A 19,308-nucleotide genomic window follows, 5' to 3' on the forward strand; every position below is an offset into this window, starting at 1 on the left:
AAAATTTTCTTTTGTAAACGAAAATTTTATATTTAAACTTTTATTTGCAAAAATAAAATTTTAAAAATAAGTAATGTAGCTATGCGGTCAATAAACTTTAAAATGCATGCTCAAAGTCAACAAACGCATCTAATTCGGGGTGGAGATAGTATCACTACTGCCATACATGATCCAAGTATATTGCACAACATTTATATTGCACAACATACAATTTTGAATCCTCAGAAGTTCAACTTTAGGTTTCCAAAATTAATCACTAAGAGCATCTCCAAGAGGCTCTTTATTTAGGCTCCTAACTTGAGATTTGAGGAGGGAGAACCAAAATGGTGCTCCAAGAGACTCTTAAGTGGCTCTTAAATCTTAAGAGCCTCTTGTTTCTCTCTCCTCTCTCCTCAAAGTTAAGAGCCACCACATGGCTCCTAGCTTATTTTTTCACAATAAAAAAATCATTCCCTCCAATCAACCTCCATCTTTCCCTCTCTTTTGTTATAGTGGAGCCCAATATATGAATAAAATATGAAATAGAGAAGAGATGTAGAGAGTATTGTTGGAGTTTACACTCTTAACTTTGTCCTAAATTACTAAGAGCCACATTTTTTATATTATATTTAAGAGCCAACAAGGAGGCTCTTGGAGATGCTCTAATAAAATACATAAATCCAAGTATACAGGCACCAACACAATAGACACAACATGAACAGAAACCAAATACAGAACAGCAAAACACCAGACCGACACAATTGCACTGTTGTCCATAAGATCCTGAAACAAACTGCACAAGCACTAGTAGAAATGCCTCACCATGCCAGAGGACTTGATAGATCGGTTTAATATTAGATGACAGTATTCCAAGATGTTCTTCCTTTCTCGTTTCTCTACAAGCTAACCCTGTTGCTAAGGTCTCCTTCAGTTGAGTTGACACAAAATTGTTAGTCAGTCTATAGTTAGTAACACCGAATCTTGAATTTACCACTTAAAATGATAGCATTGTTAATTTTTGTACCTTGTCATTTTCTTTTTTTGTATCATTCACAGGACAACTATCACCGCAATCAAGATCAGCACAAAACCTGAAACAACTGAAGCTGCAATCCGAGCTGTACTACTGTTTTCACTTGAAGAAGGCGGGCATTGATTTGTGCCTCCACCTCCCAGACTTGCATCCGTGCTATGTATTAATCAAACAGTAAGATCCATTGTCGCAAAATATACTACATTCCATTTCTCTTCTTTGCAACTTATTTTGGCAAATATGCAAATAGGTTTCACCATAGAGGCGTTCGTTGATTGTTTTTATTACTAAACGAATGAGTGGCATATTTATATATATGATTATAAATGGGATGGAAGTAGAGCACACCATAGCAACAGCAATCCACTTTCGGACTTTGAAAGGAGGTCCACTGGAACCGAACCTGTAAACTTGTTATCTTTTAGGTTTCTGCAAAATTAGAACAACTGTAATTACTTTCAACCTTGGATAATGCCACAAATATCACTCTCTATGTTAAACTTACAGCTTCCTCAAGAAGGTCAGTTGTGATAAGAAATCAGGTATCTCTCCGGACAGGTTATTGTTTGACAGATCCCTGAAATTATATATTGTTGTGTGTTTAGCCACATCGGAAAAAAATTCTTGAACTATTTTATTGGCACAAATAAGATCCAATGTTCTTACAAAGATATTATCATTGTGAGGTTGGATATAGAAGGAGAAATTTTTCCGCTTAATCCACTTGAAGACAAGTTCCTGATTGCAAGTTAAACTTTAAATTCTGTAAATATGATAGATGGGAAATTATATATCTAAAAATTTAAATGAATTATAAGCAATTACATACAAGGATGTGATCCTAGGCGAAATAGAATCATTATAGCTGCATCCAACACCGTCCCAAGCATAAGCCTGTGGTGCACATGGATCTCCTTGCCAGTTTCCTTTTCGAACCTTATAAACTGATTTGATGTCCACTATGGAACCAACTAAAAGGTCACAAGGGAGGATTGTTAGTTCAGAATAAGCATGTTAACTTCGGAACTGTCAATCCCTTGATGGAACATAAACAAAAAAGTGTACATATTGATTTTACTTATTATGACATGTTAGTACTACCAGTAATGAAAAGGTATAAGGCGTAAGATAGCTAGTGCTTAGTGCTTACCATCTTGATCATCTGTTTGTGGTTGCCGAAATTTCCTAACAGTATAAAGCTCCAAGGCGTTTATGATGGGGGGAAGAGTTGACGTATTGGTTTTCTGGAGCACAATCTCGTACTTAGATTCTGGTTTCTCAGGTGCTACACTTTCCACGGTAAGAGTAATAACATCATATGGAGTTATAGTCTCATCATACCAGAGGTTTCCGTTCAGATATATGTTAAATTCTCTGCTTTGGTTGGTTTGCAGTTTCTGCACCTCAGCAAAGTGCAAGTAGATAAGAAACTGATCAGACTTATTAGTAGGCTCCCATTCGAGTTTCAATGGATTGCTAGTGTTTTCTGGTGCGATAGCTGTCTCCATGACTACAGCAGGTAAGTTGTATACTCCAAAATATCTTGTCACATTTTCGGAATTATATAGTAATGAACTGTTGAAGTAGTCACTCGATCTCCAATATCTATCATAAATGTCGTCTTTGTACCTGTTGTATAAATTTATTCAAAATAGCAGTTGGTAACTGTTAGAATATCAGTAATATAAGATCCCGGTAAGGCCTTCTTCTAACACCTTAATAATTGAAATACACGAGGGGGCTTAATTACCTGTAATAACCAAATGATTCACCAAAATTTACTCGTGTAAAAAGCTTTAGTGATCCAAAATCATGTGTATACATGCTTCTATTGAAGTACCTCAAGTCCAGTGCTGATATAAAAGGTGTTCCAAGTCCCGTATTCACCAAGCAAACATGAATATAATCCGATGTTGGAACATGGATGATCTCTTTTTGTACACGCGTAGTTGTTTGGTTGAAATATATTGTATCCCATTTCTCAACTCCAAGGTATAAATCAAACTGCGGGAGTCTGTCTTTTAAGTCATAGTTTCTGTAGTAAAACCATGCGCGAATGAAGTACCTGTTACCTCGTCCTTGAACAGGTTTCAGAGTGTAACAGTTTCTCGTTCCCTGGGGAAAACTTCTCAGTGTCACAAGCTGCTGTTGAAGGGATGAGCTCCTGTATGCTGGTGGTATGGTCTTGCTTTCGCCAGCATCGATGAACCCGGAATCTGATACATAGTGCAAACCAGTATAGCTATCCGTGTAGTTGGAATCTGCAGGTATTCCGCAGTCTATATTTATGAAATCTGAGACCATGAAATTAATTAGAGAAATGTGTTAGTATTTGCATTTTTCAGTAACAAATTTCATACACATATATTTGTTTAGCGTTACAGTCTTAAGTTCTAGGAGAACTGATAACTTAACCTTCCGTAAAAAAATTCAAACACAGAAATATTTGTACACAAATTATTACTACAATTTTTCTTACCAGATTGATACTCTTGGGAATGAACTATAAGTAATACATGAGCAAAATAAACGAGAGATGAGAAGACAGAGCATTTAAACAATCTCATCTTCTAGCTACTGTTCTACACATGACAATGGGGATGAAGTTTAAGTAGCCAGTTATATAGGCAGGTATTTGGCTATCCAGAAATGCTAGAGCCTAGAAACACTATTTTTTTTCCCAATAAAATATTGAAGTGTCATTCTTGGTTATTTTATTACGGAATGAATTTGATAACCAACTTAGAGGGGTGTATTGGATTGGGATTTTAAAGCATTTTTTTGCATTCATGAAATCCGAGGGTATTCGATTGGGATTGTTTGAAATCCATTAAAATCTTGAGGTATTCAATTGGGATTTTAAACTATGCTACAAAATCTAGTGGTATTCAATTGGGATTTTAAATTATGCTTTAAAATCCGATGGTATTCAATTGGGATTGTTTAAAATCCATTAAAATCTGATGGTATTCAAATGCTGATGGATTTTTTTTCATTTTATAAAATGATGGATTTTGTGGCATTCTTCAGTGTATTTTAAGTTTTTTGAAATCCCACCAAATTCAATGGGATTTTGAAGCATTGTACCTAAATCCTATCAACTCTGCGACATTTCATGAAGAATCCGCAAAAAATCAGAATCCCATACAATCCATTAAAATCCATAGACTAAAAACAATGCATTAAAATCCCAATCGAATACACCCCTGTTAATTTGATCAAAGGCCTATCTGGTCATCGAAGAGTATACAAATTGACATGCATCGTTTATAATTAATAATATAATATTTAAAGTGCTTAGGGTTTTCTTTTCTCTCTCGTTTTGAGAGTCGACTCCCGTATTAGGGTTTCAGCCGTCACTTCTCCGCCTCCCAGATCTTCATCTTCTCATCAATTAACCCCTTCGCTTTCTCATCCCCTCTATTGTTTTACTAGTTTTTCAATAAAATCAAGATATTATCTTGGTTGAGTACCTTGTTATCAAGGTTGTGTGCCCATCTTTTTGGGATGTCAGTGTGTGCCCATCTTTTTGGGATGTCAGTGTTTTATATTTTCGTATTTTTATGTGTCTTGATGTGTCGTTCGATTATCAATCTGAAAAGAATTTCTATGGTATTTTGGGAGATCGGTAAGACTCGCTTCGATTTCGGAACGATGGTGGATACCGCAAGAGCTCACCTTTCACAACAAATATTTGTTCATGTTTTAGGGACGTTTGGTGCTCCAGGATCAGTTGATTTGACTGATAGTTCTGAACATTGTGCTACAGATGATGCTTATGTGAAGGTCAATTGCGAGACTACTAGTTTCATAACTGATGTAAGTTGGATTACTCGAGATATCATTGTAATACTTTTTAGATCAAAGAATATGAATATTCTATTTGTTAAGCGATCTGAAAACAAAACGACTATTTGTTTAGTTCGTTTTTTGTTTCATAATCAGATTGTAGTTGACAGTTCGGGGGTTTGTCTCGGCTGGGTTTGCGTTTCGTATTAATAAAATCCTTTGTTTGTCAAAAAAAAAAAATAATATAATATTTAAATTTAAAAATTGCTGTTAAAAGAATTCGAACCTTATAACAAAAATTAAATATAAAACATTTTTAAAATAAATATTGAAAACTTGTGTGATTCTAGTACTAAGTACTAACGGGTTATTTATATGTTTTTCAGTTAGGCGTAAAGCCTGTTAACCGGTGCATGGTTGATGAATTTATAACATATTGTAGTATTGGTTATATTGATTGACCATATTATAAATATAAGTTGTATAGTGTGTAATTTTTATTTTCAAGTTGTTATAAATATGATGTATTGACAATCTAAAATTTTACCAAGCAATGTGTAAAAAAAAATGAAGGGGATGGAAGCAGTGAAACATTGAACTACTGAAATCGAGCGCACTAGCGGCAGCGAGAAAGTAGTAGGTATAATGCAGTAGATAATTAGTCAATGAGTTGGACACAATAAAAGTGAATGGGTTCAAAATAATTGAGGTGAGCTCATTTATAAAATGCACAAATTTTAGGAAGAAAACTGATAATATGAATATTGATGGCGTGATATTTGTTGTCCGTAACGATTCGATATATATAGTAATTTGACATTTTTGGGATTTCGTGCAAATGATTACATAATTATTTTAACTTTAATTTACCTTAAAAAAAAGTTTCCACCACTTATACCCGGTCTCGGTTCTTAGACTAACTTGTAAGTTTTGTAACACAAGTCACATCAATGACACTACATGAATTCCCTTTGCTTTTCTGCTGAATAATAAAAGGGATAACTAGCAACAAATTTGTAGGTCAAATGTTTTTGAGTTTACCGTCCGTTCGGCGTTGCTTTGGGACACTCATCATTATTCTGCAGGTAATTGTATATATTTTGATTTGTTTAGAAGAATGCATACTCATTTGTATTATGAATTTAAAGTTTTACTTTTTATGTAAACTGGTAATCTGGTATAATCCTTGCTCTATTTAGGAATGTATGAGGGTTCGAATTTTATATGTTTTGATGCACTGATCTCTCGCAGGGATGTGAGTGTAACTAGCAAAAAAAATTGCAAATTTTTTGTTACGAAATATGATAAAATTGTTTGAAATATTGCGGAAAATGATTTGAAATAGCAAAATGTGAATCCGGCCACAACATTTAATTTCAGAGTACCCCATCCATCCCAAGTTAATTGTTATATTCAATTTTCTTTCTTGATCAATCTGTTCCAATTTTGGTAAAATTAAAAGTTACTACTTTTTATCATTTCACAAGAATAAAAAATACATTTGAAACTAGATTTGATGGGAATATTTGATGATCATATCATAATGATTTGGATGGGAATATTTGATGATCATATCATAAGGAATTGTTTTGGATGAGAATATTTGATGATCATATCATAATGATTTCTCTTGCATAACCCAAGCAGTAACTATATTCTGTACAACGCCATAGTGCTAGTAACATGAAAACCATAAAAGTTTATGATGAATTATAACATCTGAATAATCAACCTCACAGAAAGTAGGGAAGGGCACAAACCAAACCAAATCCAAAACAGCAAAAGATCAGACCAGTAAGACTGCAACATTGTCCATATAATCCTGAGAGAAACAAACCAGTGCCAGCAGCGAAGGCCTCGTTATCGTGGCTGAGGACCTGATACATCGCTGTCTAAATTAAGAGACATTACTCCAATCAATTCTTTTTTCCTTGTCTCATCCCAAGCTAACTCTGTTGATAAGCTCTCTTTCAAGTGATTAACCACAAAATTCATAGGAGGTCTATTGTCGGAAGCTATAGAAACACACAACATTGCTATTTCTACAGCTTTCCAGACAAAATTGACGTCAACATTTTCCCTTATCCTGGAATCAACAACGACTTTGATGTTCCCTTCCTCAATCCTAGACCTAACCCACTGAACAATGTGCTCACGTTCGTCATCGATCCCTATAGCTGGCCGGCCTGTGATTATTTCCAGGAGGACAATTCCAAAACTATAAACATCGCTTTTCTCAGTCAGTCGATTTGATCTGTAGTACCTGCGAGCCAGAAACAAAGTAAATTATAAACACTGTTTCTGATTAAGCTGATTCATTTTCTAGTATTTAGCTTTTTCACATAAGTGCCTACACTTTTACAAAATATTACTCCCTCCGTCTCCCTTGATTTGTATACGCAGGGGAGCGGCATGCACTTTAATGTTTATCTAAAGTTCTAAAGTATAGTTCTATAACTTATTTTTACAATTTTTCTTTTCTGAATAAAAATTTAACAGAAAAAAAATCTTGAAAATAAGTTATACAACCATATTTTATAGAAGCATTAAAGTGCGTGCCGCGTGCCGAATAGTGAACGTATAGAATCGATAGGGACGGAGACGTGTTAGCAGAGGACCAGATATGTGTTGTAAATTCCTATATAAATTTTCATACGTACTCGGGGTCAAGGTAGCCAGGAGTTCCAGCAACTACAGTGGTTATATGGCTACCAGCTTCGAATGGAATAACCCTAGACAAGCCAAAATCCGCAAGTTTGCCTTGAAAATTCTCTGTCAGTAAGATATTTGTCGATTTGACATCTCTGTGGATTATTGGGGGCTTGCAACCATGATGCAGATACTCAAAGCCTGCAATATATTCGTGTTGGTGTCAACATCTCTTTCAAATAAATAATAAAATGAATTTCACAGATATGAGAAGGAGAATGACTTCAGCTTATCAGCTAACCTTCTGCAGCATCAATTGCAATCCGAATTCTCTGTTCCCAACTCAGGAAATCTAACTTTTTACCTGTATCAGAGCCTAAAATGTAAACATCCTGAGGAACTTCATCCTTGAAATTTATAAGTAGTAATTTGTGTTTGTTGAACTATTTATAAATACTACTTATGAGTAGTATTGCAAATTAGCTCTAAAAATTTGGATTCATTTGGTATGGTATTGACAGAATTAATCATACATAGTCTGCTATACAATTCCATCGAATCTTGGCTCTTTCTTAGGTTTTTATTGTTCATTTTTCACAAATTACAAATATTTTTTAATATCCTTTGGGTGGACTTCATCATTGAGAAATCAGATGTAACACGTACCTGCTAGATGCCCTTCAAGATCTCCATTCACCATGTACTCGTAGATAATTCCTAAGTGGTTGTCTTCGTTACAGTAGCCAACAAGAGCTGTTAAATTTTTATGATGGATGCTCATAAGTAGCTTAGCCTGCAATATAGGATTGCATGTGTATAGGTCAGAGGACAGTATGCTAAAAAATTGATGCAGGTTCGTACAGATAATTTGATGTGCTTAAAAACCTTCTTTTAAGAAATTGTATGGTATGGGATTATCATTTCTCAAAAAGTGTAGCTCTCGAAGATACAGGTGGTAGGATATATGTTTTGTATTACTTGCCTCAGTCTGGAACTCCTGGTATCCTTGAACTGAAGTTGCTGAGAGCATCTTAACAGCAACTTGGGTATCACCAATATTGCCATGATACACCGTGCCAAATCCTCCTTTTCCAACAATTTTCTCGAAATTTTTAGTGATTCTTTGGATTTCGGAGTAGGTGAACCGACGCTTTATGTTCTCTAAAGAAGTATCCTTCATATGTGCTGCAGAGTTCTCTTATTATTACACTATATATTCCATTTGCCCTTAAAAATGGCAACAAGAGTAATTTTGGTACCTTTTTGTCTTCTATATCTTACTATCCACAGGATGACTAATAATGCAATTAAGACCAAGACAAATGTTGAAACAACTGATGCTATCCAGGTAATAGATTTGTTACTTCTCTTTTTGCATGAAGCTGATGAGCATCGATCTGTATTTCCATCTCTAAGACTTGCATCCATACTACATATTAAACCAAAAGGTAAGATCGATTATCTATGTACAATGTAATTCCATCTGCTAAGTTTTACCAATGTTTCTGGCCATTGTTTCAACTTTCACTCACTAATTCATATATTTTTTGTCTGTATTAATCTGAAGGAAGTAAAGCACACCTTAAGGACAGACGTCCGCTTTTAGACTTTGACAGGAGGTCTGAGGGAACTAAACCTGTGAAATTGTTCCCTTGTATGTTTCTGCAAAGATTAAAAACAACTGTTAGTACTGTGCGCATTCATAATGTCATCAAATTCAACCACCTAGTCTTTTTTCTGATTCTCATATTTATATTTTTAAACACTGATGCACAAACACATTTATTTCATGCAGGTTACAACAGTGCTGCACAGAGAGGAGGTATACGAAATTGTACCATTACAGTGGATGTACAACATGGAAATGCTTCAAGAGACCATACTGATAAACTGAGGGTAAACAATTAACAGCACCCTTTAAGTTAAACTTACAGGATTCCCAAGAAGGCCAGCTGCGATAAGAAATCAGGTATCTCTCCGGACAAGTTATTGTTTGACAAATCCCTGAAAAGTTTTATGATTGTTGTGTGTTTAGTTGCATTATCACAATCTAGTTTAATTAGTTTCTCTGCATGATTACGATGTAATGTTCTTACAGAGATCTTAACATTGTGAGGTTGGCTATAGATGAAGCAATTTTCCCACTCAATCTGCTTGAGGACAAGTTCCTGAATAAAAGTAGAATTTTGGATTCAGTAAATGTGAAGATAAAATTGAAAAGTTAATGATTTATAAGTTGAATGAAACTAAAAGCAAGTGCGTACAAGGATGTGATCCTAGGGAAATCAGAAACATTGTAGCTGCATCCAACACCATTCCATGCATAAGCCTTTGGTAAACACGGATCGCCTTGCCAGTTACCTTTTCGAACTTTATACACTGATTTGATGTCCATGATCGAGCCAGCTAGAATGTCACAAAGGGTAAAAGAAAACAAGTTAGTGCTTCTGGTACAGAAAAAGAAAAGCATAGATAGCGGGAGCTTACCATCTTCATCATCTGTTTGTAAATGTAGAAATTGCTTAACAGCATATAATTCCGCGGCATTTATGATAGGGGGAAGAGTTGACCTATTGGTTTTCTGAATCAGGATCTCATATTTAGACGCTCCTTTCTCTGGTGAAGCACTTGATATTGTTCTAGTAGTCAGATTACTAGGTCTTATAGAATAATCAGACCAAAGGTCTCCGTTTAAATATATGTCGAATTCTCTGGTTTGGTTACGGTGCAGAGTCTGCACCTCAGAAAAGTGCAAGTAGATAAGAAACTGGTTAGTTACATTAACGGATTGCCAGAATATCTTTATTGGATTGGTAATGTTGTCTGGTTCAATAGCTGTCCTCCTGACTTGATATGGTATTTGGTATCCAAAAGAGTCTATCCATGTTTCGGAATTATATATATATACTAGCGAACTGTTGAAGGAGTTGAATGGATACCATATTCTATCAAATATGTCGTCTTTGTACCTGTTAGGCGTAAATACTACTCAGTGAATTTGGTAAGAAAGCAGTTAAAAATAGAGTATTAGATTAATTACCTGTAAGGTAGAAATCCTTCACCAAAATTTACTCGGTCAGAGAGCAGTAGCGATCCGTATTCAGATGTATAGATGCTATCATTGATGTACCTCAACTCCAGTGCTGATATGAAAGGTGTTCCCAGTCCTGTATCTACCAAGCAAACGTAGATGTAATCCGAAACTGGGACATGAATGATCTCTGTTTTTACGCGGGAAGAAGTTTTGTTGAATGAGATTGTGTCCCATTTCTCAAGTCCAAGATGTATATCAAATCGTGGGATATGGCTTTTGGAGTTGTAGTTTCCGTACATAAACCATGCACGAATCAAGTAACTGTTACCTCGTCCTTGAACAGGTTTTAGAGTGTAACAGTTTCTGGTTCCCTGAGGAAAACTTCTCACTGTCAAAAAATGTTGTGTGAGGAATGGGGTCCTGTGAATTGGCAATATGGTCTTGCTTTCACCGGCATCAATGAATTCGGAATCAGATATATAGGTTAAGCCTGTGAGTGTGTCAGTGTAGTTGGTATTTGCAGGTCGCCCGCAGTCTATGTTCATAAAACCTGAGACAATGCAAAATGTGTCAATTTTGGCCTATTTTTGTAAAAAAAGGCTCAGAAATATTGCATGTATGAATATAAATCATTGAGCAAAGAAAAAACTATAAATTTTCAAATTTTTACTTACCTGATTGATCATCTTGTGAATGAACTAATAGTGCAAGACAGAGGATAAGTAGAAGAGAAACAGAACATGATACAGAAAACAATCTCATCCTTCAGCACAAGATATTTGGTAATGAAGAATACCAGAATAGCCTGCAATTATGTAGGATATCAGGATATGTAAATTACGAGGAGATTTTGTTTATAATACATTACATGTAAGTTAATTTTACTAATACATCAATAAGCCAAATAAATTACCTACAATATAGATTACAAGTTAAGGTTAGTTAGCTTGTTAAAACTGTTTTACCTCATCTTAATTCTTAATAAGCCATGAAATATACATAATCAACTAATCTACTATTTCCTCCTCACTCCAAACGTTGACAATGGATTTAGCGTAATCCTATTGCTGATCTAAGTTATAATTGATAAGTTCATCATAATTTATTTAATATGAAGGGTGCGCATCATTTAAGTTGAGAAAGATATAAAATCAAAAAAATGAGAAGATAGTTGCATCAATTAGGTCAGTGAGTAAAATATGGCCAAGTCTTGCATTAAATTTTTTTTTGGTCAGAAGTCTTGTATAATTTAACTCAATGTTCTTCTCAATAATGTCCGAGTGACATCCATGATTCTGAATACCTGGTACTATGTAAGTTCCATTAATTCTTTTATTATATTTAATTAACCTTAAATAATCAGAGCTGAACTAGTCAATCCGCAGAAAACTTGTTTATGACAGGAACCAAGGAGGGACTATCGATCATGGCACCCCCAACGTACCAAATTTCGTCCCTTCAGGATTCGGCTGAAGAGCCGGAGCTTAACAAAGTAGAGACGAGCACAAACTGAACCATAAACCAGACCACAGAATTTTACGCAACCTGTACAGTGGAACCTCCAACTGATTCTCTTAAGCAAGTTGCACAGCACTGCACTGGATGGCAATCTGTACCACGGCCAGCTGATCAGTTACCAGCTTCTGTGCAAAACATACATACAAACCTCCCAAATTCAAGTGCCTTAATGTTCCCTTCTTAAATCAAATTAGATTACAGTTTAAGACTAAAGCTGTCCGATTCTATCTTTATTAGTGAAAGAATTCTTAGTCAGTATGTAATTTACAACAGCAGAAGCTTTTATTGTTTGGAAATTTGTATCTATATCATAAGTTTTTATGCCTTGAAAGACTTGAAAGTATCAAATATCTTATAGTTAAACCAGCAAAAACTAGATCTTTGGTAGAACCTTGGTTAATATAACAAAATACAAGACAACATTGGAGCAATACTTTATACTACTTAAAACTCAACAATACTCTTCACCTATAAAATCCATTTAATTTTCCAGAATAATCACCACTGTGACTAATTGATAGTTCAACTATGTAAACAGTAAACGTTTATATACAACTTTATTGATAATGAATGCTAGTAATACAAAGAGTATGTATGTACAACATTATAAGCCCAGAATAGAAGATGCAAATATGACAACTGAAGAATCAAACCTCGCCGGATATAGGGAAATACACAAACCGAACCAAATCCAAAACATCAAAAAACGAAAAGACCACCAAAGAAACTGCACCATTGTCCATAGTATCTAACATGTTTAACAATAAATATGGATTAAAAATAACATAATTTTATGTAATATTAATCGTGCAAAATATATACACATGATTCTATTTTGGATTCTATTCTGAACTAGCGTGGAAGCCCGTGCAAGGCACGGGCCCTATTATATAACTGAATATATTTCTGATCAGAAGTTCTGTTCATTTCGTTTGTATCTTAATTTTGTGTCAACCTTCTCCTCTATGAAACTCTATTTGCAAAGAGGGTTGATCAATTCATGTCCCCATATTATCGATACTTGTAGATCTCCCATTTCTCGATATTTGTAAAGAGTTGCAAAAAAACAACTCTATTTTAGAATCAAATTAGGTATGTGCATACATTGTATAACACATACATATAGTCAGATTTTTAGATGGTTCTCATTCCAAACACCTATGTATTGGCCTTAAAACAGTTTTGACCCTCCAAGCATATGAAAGGAAAAATAAAATCCACATAAAACAACCCATATCTCAAGAGAGAGCATAAAAAAACACAATTCATTAGCCACCCATCCTCAGGTTATACTTCAATCTGACATTTTATAGTAATCTGATATACATTTGAAATGCCCAAAAAAACCTTGTACGTTGATAGGGATTAGCATCAAGGTCCTCTCGAGACCACAGGTCGGTAATATGTATAGATACAGATAAGTCTTGGGAGTTCTCTGGTACAATATTCTGAGAGCATTGTGTTGGCGAGAAACAATCATGATTAGAGACAATGATAAAATAACAATAGCAAAAGATTTATTTATTCAATTATAAGCAAAGTGACTGATGAGCCATGAAACATAATATCTTTACATTGATCGGAAGTAATTGGCGAGGTCGGATACATTGCTGGCCCCTGTGGTTTGAAAGTGAGATTTTAAAACCCTCTTGTACATCTTTAGTTGTGAGATACTTCTTAACCTCTTCAACCTGCAGCTATTAGAACAAAAACATGATATCGAATGTGTCAAAAAATTCTATCATCAAGGAGAAGTTCTTTTTATACCATTTGCAGGACATCATTTAATGACCAAAACATACAATTACCTTGGGCAAACAATTACCCACTTACCAATCTCAAGTTCCCATTTTAGCTAATGGCAAAACAAGATTTACTCGGCACTAAAATTTTACTCATAAAATCTAAACATGGGGTTCTAAGGTAAATTCTTTTATTTAAGTAGAAAATGACATTACATTATTAGAAGATATCTCTCAGATTATACTCTCTACTTGACTTCACGATTATTACAGAGCATGATGTGATACTTTCGAGATTTTTTGCAAACATGTGATAGCTCCAACTATAACGAATTTAAGACCTTACTATACTTAACATGATAAAACAATTAAACCTGATAATCGAAAATATAATCTTGTGATAATTAACCAACTTGTGGAAACATAACAATAGTCACTTGACTTATGTCTAACTCATCATTCCTTGATACTAATAACTATAATCTAAATGCTACATAATCTATTTTATTTTCTTCGATAAGAAATGGGAGGTACGGTGGGAGTATATATTTTTTAGGTAATAATAATTAAATTTTTGTTTGTAAGTGGGAAAAACAAACTCTCTCAAAAAATATGAATTATTGTACTTTAAAAAGATAATATATACGACATGAAATATTAATAAATTTAAATAGGATTAACATTAAAAATGAGAATTGGATAAATCAAAGAATTTTAAATTTTTCGATGGTTATATGTATTAAGTACTTACTAAATGTAATAAAATTTAAATTTTGCATTATTATGAATTATGTGATATCTATTTTTTGTGTTATAGTACTTTTTAAATATTTGATTAGTTTAAAAGTTGCATTAGTATATAAATTAAACTAATAACAAATAAAAAGAACAATATATAAAATAATGTATAAATTTTGTGTAAAATGTAAATAAAATTAATCATCATTTTATCATAAATAATTTTTGTGTATATTTATTTTATAATAATATAAAAATATACACTACTTTAAATTTAAAAAATAAGCATTACATGATAATATATTATAAATAATACACTAATTTATATATTGAATAAAATAAAATATTTTTTATATGTAGAAAGGGCCTCCTATTAAAATATTGCTTATGGCCTCAAATTTATTTTAGACGGCCCTAGCCGGATGAATTGGTGTGAGGATGTGAAGACCCTGACGATCCGTATATGAAATATAATGATGAAGAATAAGAGATTATGCCTTACAAGCTGGCACTTTGGTTTATTTGATCTTTCATCAGGTCCTATGTTTAACTGGAGCCCTTTTGGAGTCTGTACTTAAGGAGTTTATATACCAATCTATACATTAATTTTTTATATACAAATTTCCTCAGTGCCATACATTTCTTACACCACGAGTGATTTGACACCTTAGCTTGGATTAATCGCTCATCAAAAAGATGCGGATACATTTCATGCAAATATGAATAACTTATAGCCCAACAGACCTTGTAAAATTTGTTAGTCAAGAACTAAACAAAAAGGAACATACCTAAATACCCCAAGAACTGGTAATCCTTTCTGCATAGCAGTACTTCTTTTCATCAGGAGAACAGCTGCAGCAACATTAGTTACCTGGCTAGAATTTCCTATATAATATCATTGATGAATTGATGAGTAAAGAGATAAATTAATATTCCTCAAATACAGGTCATGTTTAAGATTCTTAGTTTCCAGCAGTCATCGTCCCGTCTTTCTTATATGAAGGCTTTAGTTTCTAAGATCCGCCACATCATTTTCCCGAATCCCGTCATCCACAGAGATCGTAACAGGTTTTTCATCCCCAGTTTTTATGTCCACGATCTATTAAAACAGAGTATATAGTGAAACCACAAATTTATATGAACTGTGATACAGAAAGTACTATGCAGTTGCGGAAACTACAATTGAAGAGGATCACCTTGGTGTGTGCAGGTATTATCTCATCCTTAAACCTTCCTCAAGCAGCATCCGCCGCCGAAGCCTTCTTGTTTGAATCAAGCTAATGAAGTACATAAAAAAAAAAAAGAGGTAACATAATAAAAATATTACTGTAACATCGAACAGTCATATCCAGAACTCCACAATGACTTGCAACATTTTCTGAAGTTATGCCCATTGGTAGAAGACAGTTTTGCGCATGTTCCATGCTCTTTACCGAGTGAATTTAACAGAATTGATTTTACCCTTGGATTGACTGTTCCAATGTCACGCTACCAATGTCATAAAATCCAGCTTTGATAGCTGTAGCTACGTCAGCTACTGCTTGATTACCTGATGAACACTGTCTATTCACCATTCTAATTGGAACAGTTTTTGCAGAGCCTAGAATTTTATAATAATTAGTAACATTAGGAACAATTGCTTCAAATGGAACCCACACAAATGGAGCAGAAGCAAGGATCTCCAATTTTGGTTTTCCGGCTCCATCAGATAGTTTGGGAGATCTATCAAGTCTAACTTGTAAAAGGTCTCCTGCTCCACTATCGAAAACATTAACCACAGTCCCGACATTTTAACCTGTTTCCTGTTAACAATATAAGAGAATAAGAATATTAAAGAAGCAACCAATGACTTCTAATCACAAGTCATAGTAGACGAGTCAAGAACTCCCCCTGTATGTTTAATACCAAGTGAAAGGTACAAGAAGCTATTCAATGTTCATATATAATTTTAAAAGTCACAAAAGACAGTATATTACAAGTAAGACATTTGGCCATTGATTTTTATGTTACATTCACCGACCCTCAAGTGTAGACACATAAAGTGCACTCAAGATGATAATATAGAGCGGAATACACAATTACCACTTCTTTGTTAGTAAGGATGCAATGCTCTTATAGTCTCAAAATATTGTAATGTACCCGGCTCTCAACAACCACACATGGCATTCACATCTCAAAGAATTCACTGAACTTCAATTCAAAAATTATTTGCACCAAAAAAGAGCAACAATTTCAACATGGCCTTATGACCAAACACAAATGAGCCTCAACAAAAATGCACGTGCTTTGCATGGGCTTCTACGTTTTCATGTTAATAAAACAAACCTAACCGGTAATATATAATTTAAATTACAAACGAATGTTAAAAGTACAAGCAAAATACAATTTCAACCAAGAATGACTAATTTGTGTATTTCCAAACACAACACCAAATCCTCTGGAGCTCAGGCTGCCTACGTCCGAGCTGATATTGTTGCGCATGTGTTCAAGATGGAACCTGACGCCATGATAGCGGATTCACAAAAATGAGGTGTTGGGCCGTGTGCTTGCAGGTATGTGTGCTAATAACTTAAGTATTATTTTCTCGCTATATAATTCTAAAATCACCTACAACACTTATTTCCTAGTGCTGGCCTATACTATGTTAAAATTTATATCACTCAACCAAGCATGATCCCATGATCGTACATGTTTTATAGTACTTTACATCCCGTTATACCCCAGGTTCTAATCATTAGAAGTTGGTGGGGCAACAAATTTATTTTAGTTTTATTGGAATAATAATTAATGTATATTTTTATTCAGAAAAAGAATTTTAAATGGACTGTCAAAAAGGCTTCTAACAAAAAAGAGAGCATTTCAACCCATATTTATGTGGTAGATATACCAAAACAATAATCTAATTGATAGATAATTAATACTAAAATAAAGAGATCTTACCTTCCAGAACTTTTGCAGAGACAAACATTATGAGTCCTGACAGGACATATTGTGGCACGGAATATGCCACAAAGACTTGGAAGCTTAGGAGTATACCCACGCAAACCATAATCTCATATGCCAATAAAATTTGCCTGAATGCAGATGATCAGTTAATTATTCATCTCAAACCTACTCAAGAGCAATTAGACTGCTCTTACAAAATTTTATAGTTTACACGTTTTTTATATTAATAGTAAGTATATTTTATGTAATGTATATACATTGTTGGTATATAAGTTGATGGAAAAAAAAACCTAACCTACATCAAGCTTTAATAACCTGTTTTCTATTATTAGATAGTTACCAATAAACAAATCATCGTGGCATCGGAAAATCAGCACACATTCAATTCTATTAATAGAAAACAAAACACAGCACATACACATAACATAATGAAAAAGACATATAACACAGCAAGATGATTAAGAAAATAACATAATAACAATACAAATGACAAATTAATTCAAACAACAGTGTTTGAGTTTGACCTTGATGGATGAATGATCGAGTTGGACCGCTCTCCTGCAACCCTTCTCAACTTGCAGCTTCGGCCTGCCACATTTTCTCGAGGAACCATCCATTGGGAATAAATTGTGCCACGTAAACCCAACTAATATACACATAAGAACTGAATATGTTTTCTCTAAAACCCAAATCAGGAGAAAAACCCAAGCGAGAGACAATCCACCAAACACAAATCGCAGGTAAAGAGAGAGAATACTTAGAGTTCAATCAAAGAGCAGCCGGACAATATATACGGGAAGAAACTAATAGCGAGTACCGAGAAAACGAAGAGCCGAGGGCATTCCAGAAATTGTGTGTAAATCGAGGACGCATTGTTTTCAGAAAGAGTCTGTCCATTTGCCTCCGCTACACTATCCTGCTTTTTGCCTTTTCTATTCTCCCTGAAACAATGCCAACTGTAAGTATCACAATTCACAGGCACGAAGCTACAAGCAATTAACCAGCAAGAAATCTTGCAATCAGTTCACATAAAATCGTAAAAGTGAACAAAAAGAATTTTTTTAATTTTGATCAAAATCACATCCTGATGCCCACCAAGAAACACAAGATAATAATACTCCCTCCATCACGTGTCCATTTTATATAAAAAAAAAAAATCTCAAAATATGTGTCATACTCTTTAACCCATGCATTTTTTACTAATTCCAATATTATATTAAATACAACCAACTACTCCCTCCATTCCAAAATAATAGTCGCTTTGACTTTGTGTACGTAGTTTAAGGTGTAAAAAAAACATGCTTCTATACATTATTTTTGAATTTTTCTTTTTCTGAATAAAAGTTTAACATCCCTATTTTTATTCAAAAAAGGAAAATTTGAAAAATAATACTTAGAAATATGTTTTTTATGCACCTCAAAATACGTGCAAAAAGTCAAAGCGACTATTATTTTGGAATGGAGGGAGTAGTTCTAACATGAAAAAAGATCAAATAGTACACAGTAGAAGTCATGCTATAGGTAATTAATATTTATAAAAACCAAGGTGAACAGGTGTGTGAAGATAATGATAAAAACATTAAATTAATTGTTTCTTAAGATGTGTGAAATTTGCAAAATGGACACTTAAAATGGGATGGAGGGAGTAGCTTCTAATTTCCTAAAAAGAGAGCTTCTAATTTCCTGAAAAGAGAGTAAATCATTTACCTTTTTTTTTTTTTGCCGAAAAATCATTTACCTTTTACTGGTAGGCACCTCACTCTTATTTTCATTTGCCGGCTCCTGATTCACATCTTTCCTGAAACCCAATCCTGGAGAGGCAATCCATCACACAACACAAACGCGGGTAAGGAGAGAATACTCGAGGTTAGGGGAGAGCG

The 19,308-nt window shown here is 34.2% G+C and overlaps 2 protein-coding genes and 2 long non-coding RNA genes across 9 annotated transcripts; 1 reads left to right on the forward strand and 3 right to left on the reverse strand.

The window, feature by feature from the left end:
* Positions 1–637: 637 nt before the first annotated feature.
* On the reverse strand, positions 638–3,635 carry LOC108198360 (putative leucine-rich repeat receptor-like protein kinase At2g19210). Its single transcript, XM_017366115.2, has 9 exons — positions 3,492–3,635; positions 2,763–3,306; positions 2,163–2,641; positions 1,842–1,983; positions 1,679–1,750; positions 1,518–1,589; positions 1,361–1,441; positions 1,004–1,168; positions 638–904 (listed from the first exon to the last, which is right to left on the reverse strand). The coding sequence occupies exons 1-8, from the start codon at positions 3,577–3,579 to the stop codon at positions 1,030–1,032; spliced, it is 1,617 nt and encodes a 538-aa protein (XP_017221604.2). The 5' UTR covers positions 3,580–3,635; the 3' UTR covers positions 638–904; positions 1,004–1,029.
* On the forward strand, positions 790–9,717 carry LOC135148190 (uncharacterized). Of its 2 annotated transcripts, XR_010286082.1 has the most exons (8): positions 790–928; positions 1,036–1,186; positions 2,205–2,311; positions 2,407–2,531; positions 3,100–3,279; positions 5,822–5,886; positions 8,741–9,133; positions 9,246–9,717. It is a non-coding gene; the product is annotated as an uncharacterized LOC135148190 (long non-coding RNA). The 2 variants fall into 2 exon arrangements; XR_010286081.1 differs by lacking the exons at positions 5,822–5,886; positions 8,741–9,133; positions 9,246–9,717 and adding an exon at positions 4,722–4,994.
* LOC108197637 (putative leucine-rich repeat receptor-like protein kinase At2g19210) lies at positions 6,415–11,448 on the reverse strand. 3 transcript variants are annotated; one of them, XM_064082381.1, is made up of 14 exons: positions 11,398–11,448; positions 11,159–11,289; positions 10,491–11,034; positions 9,938–10,419; positions 9,715–9,856; positions 9,547–9,618; positions 9,383–9,454; positions 9,032–9,112; positions 8,710–8,879; positions 8,433–8,635; positions 8,117–8,243; positions 7,752–7,826; positions 7,462–7,651; positions 6,415–7,064 (listed from the first exon to the last, which is right to left on the reverse strand). In XM_064082381.1, exons 2-14 carry the CDS (start codon positions 11,244–11,246, stop codon positions 6,662–6,664), a joined length of 2,649 nt encoding a protein of 882 aa, XP_063938451.1. In that variant the 5' UTR covers positions 11,247–11,289; positions 11,398–11,448; the 3' UTR covers positions 6,415–6,661. The 3 variants fall into 3 exon arrangements, with proteins under 3 accessions (XP_063938451.1, XP_017220797.1, XP_017220798.1); XM_017365308.2 differs by lacking the exon at positions 11,398–11,448 and having other exon boundaries at positions 11,159–11,370; XM_017365309.2 differs by lacking the exon at positions 11,398–11,448 and having other exon boundaries at positions 7,752–7,814; positions 11,159–11,369.
* Positions 11,449–13,020: 1,572 nt separating this feature from the next.
* On the reverse strand, positions 13,021–19,290 carry LOC135148247 (uncharacterized). 3 transcript variants are annotated; one of them, XR_010286195.1, is made up of 7 exons: positions 19,167–19,290; positions 17,953–18,369; positions 17,423–17,556; positions 15,679–16,284; positions 15,271–15,581; positions 13,577–13,699; positions 13,022–13,450 (listed from the first exon to the last, which is right to left on the reverse strand). It is a non-coding gene; the product is annotated as an uncharacterized LOC135148247 (long non-coding RNA). The 3 variants fall into 3 exon arrangements; XR_010286194.1 differs by having other exon boundaries at positions 13,021–13,699; XR_010286196.1 differs by lacking the exon at positions 17,423–17,556 and having other exon boundaries at positions 13,021–13,699.
* Between the last annotated feature and the right edge of the window lie 18 nt (positions 19,291–19,308).

Source organism: Daucus carota, chromosome 8 (assembly GCF_001625215.2).
Source record: "Daucus carota subsp. sativus chromosome 8, DH1 v3.0, whole genome shotgun sequence".
Classification (NCBI taxonomy): Eukaryota; Viridiplantae; Streptophyta; class Magnoliopsida; order Apiales; family Apiaceae; genus Daucus; species Daucus carota.

Excerpts from the sequence above, each read along its gene's own strand:
- LOC108197637 (XM_064082381.1), bottom strand. The coding sequence starts at position 11,246 with ATGAGATTGTTTTCTGTATCATGTTCTGTTTCTCTTCTACTTATCCTC. Across the intron at positions 10,420-10,490 it reads GAAGGATTTCTACCTTACAG|GTACAAAGACGACATATTTG; the intron begins GTAATTAATCTA and ends TACGCCTAACAG. Across the intron at positions 8,244-8,432 it reads ACCAGGAGTTCCAGACTGAG|GCTAAGCTACTTATGAGCAT; the intron begins GCAAGTAATACA and ends CCTATATTGCAG.
- LOC108198360 (XM_017366115.2), bottom strand. The coding sequence starts at position 3,579 with ATGAGATTGTTTAAATGCTCTGTCTTCTCATCTCTCGTTTATTTTGCT. Across the intron at positions 3,307-3,491 it reads TTCCCAAGAGTATCAATCTG|ATTTCATAAATATAGACTGC; the intron begins GTAAGAAAAATT and ends TCATGGTCTCAG. Across the intron at positions 1,751-1,841 it reads TCGCCTAGGATCACATCCTT|GAACTTGTCTTCAAGTGGAT; the intron begins GTATGTAATTGC and ends ACTTGCAATCAG.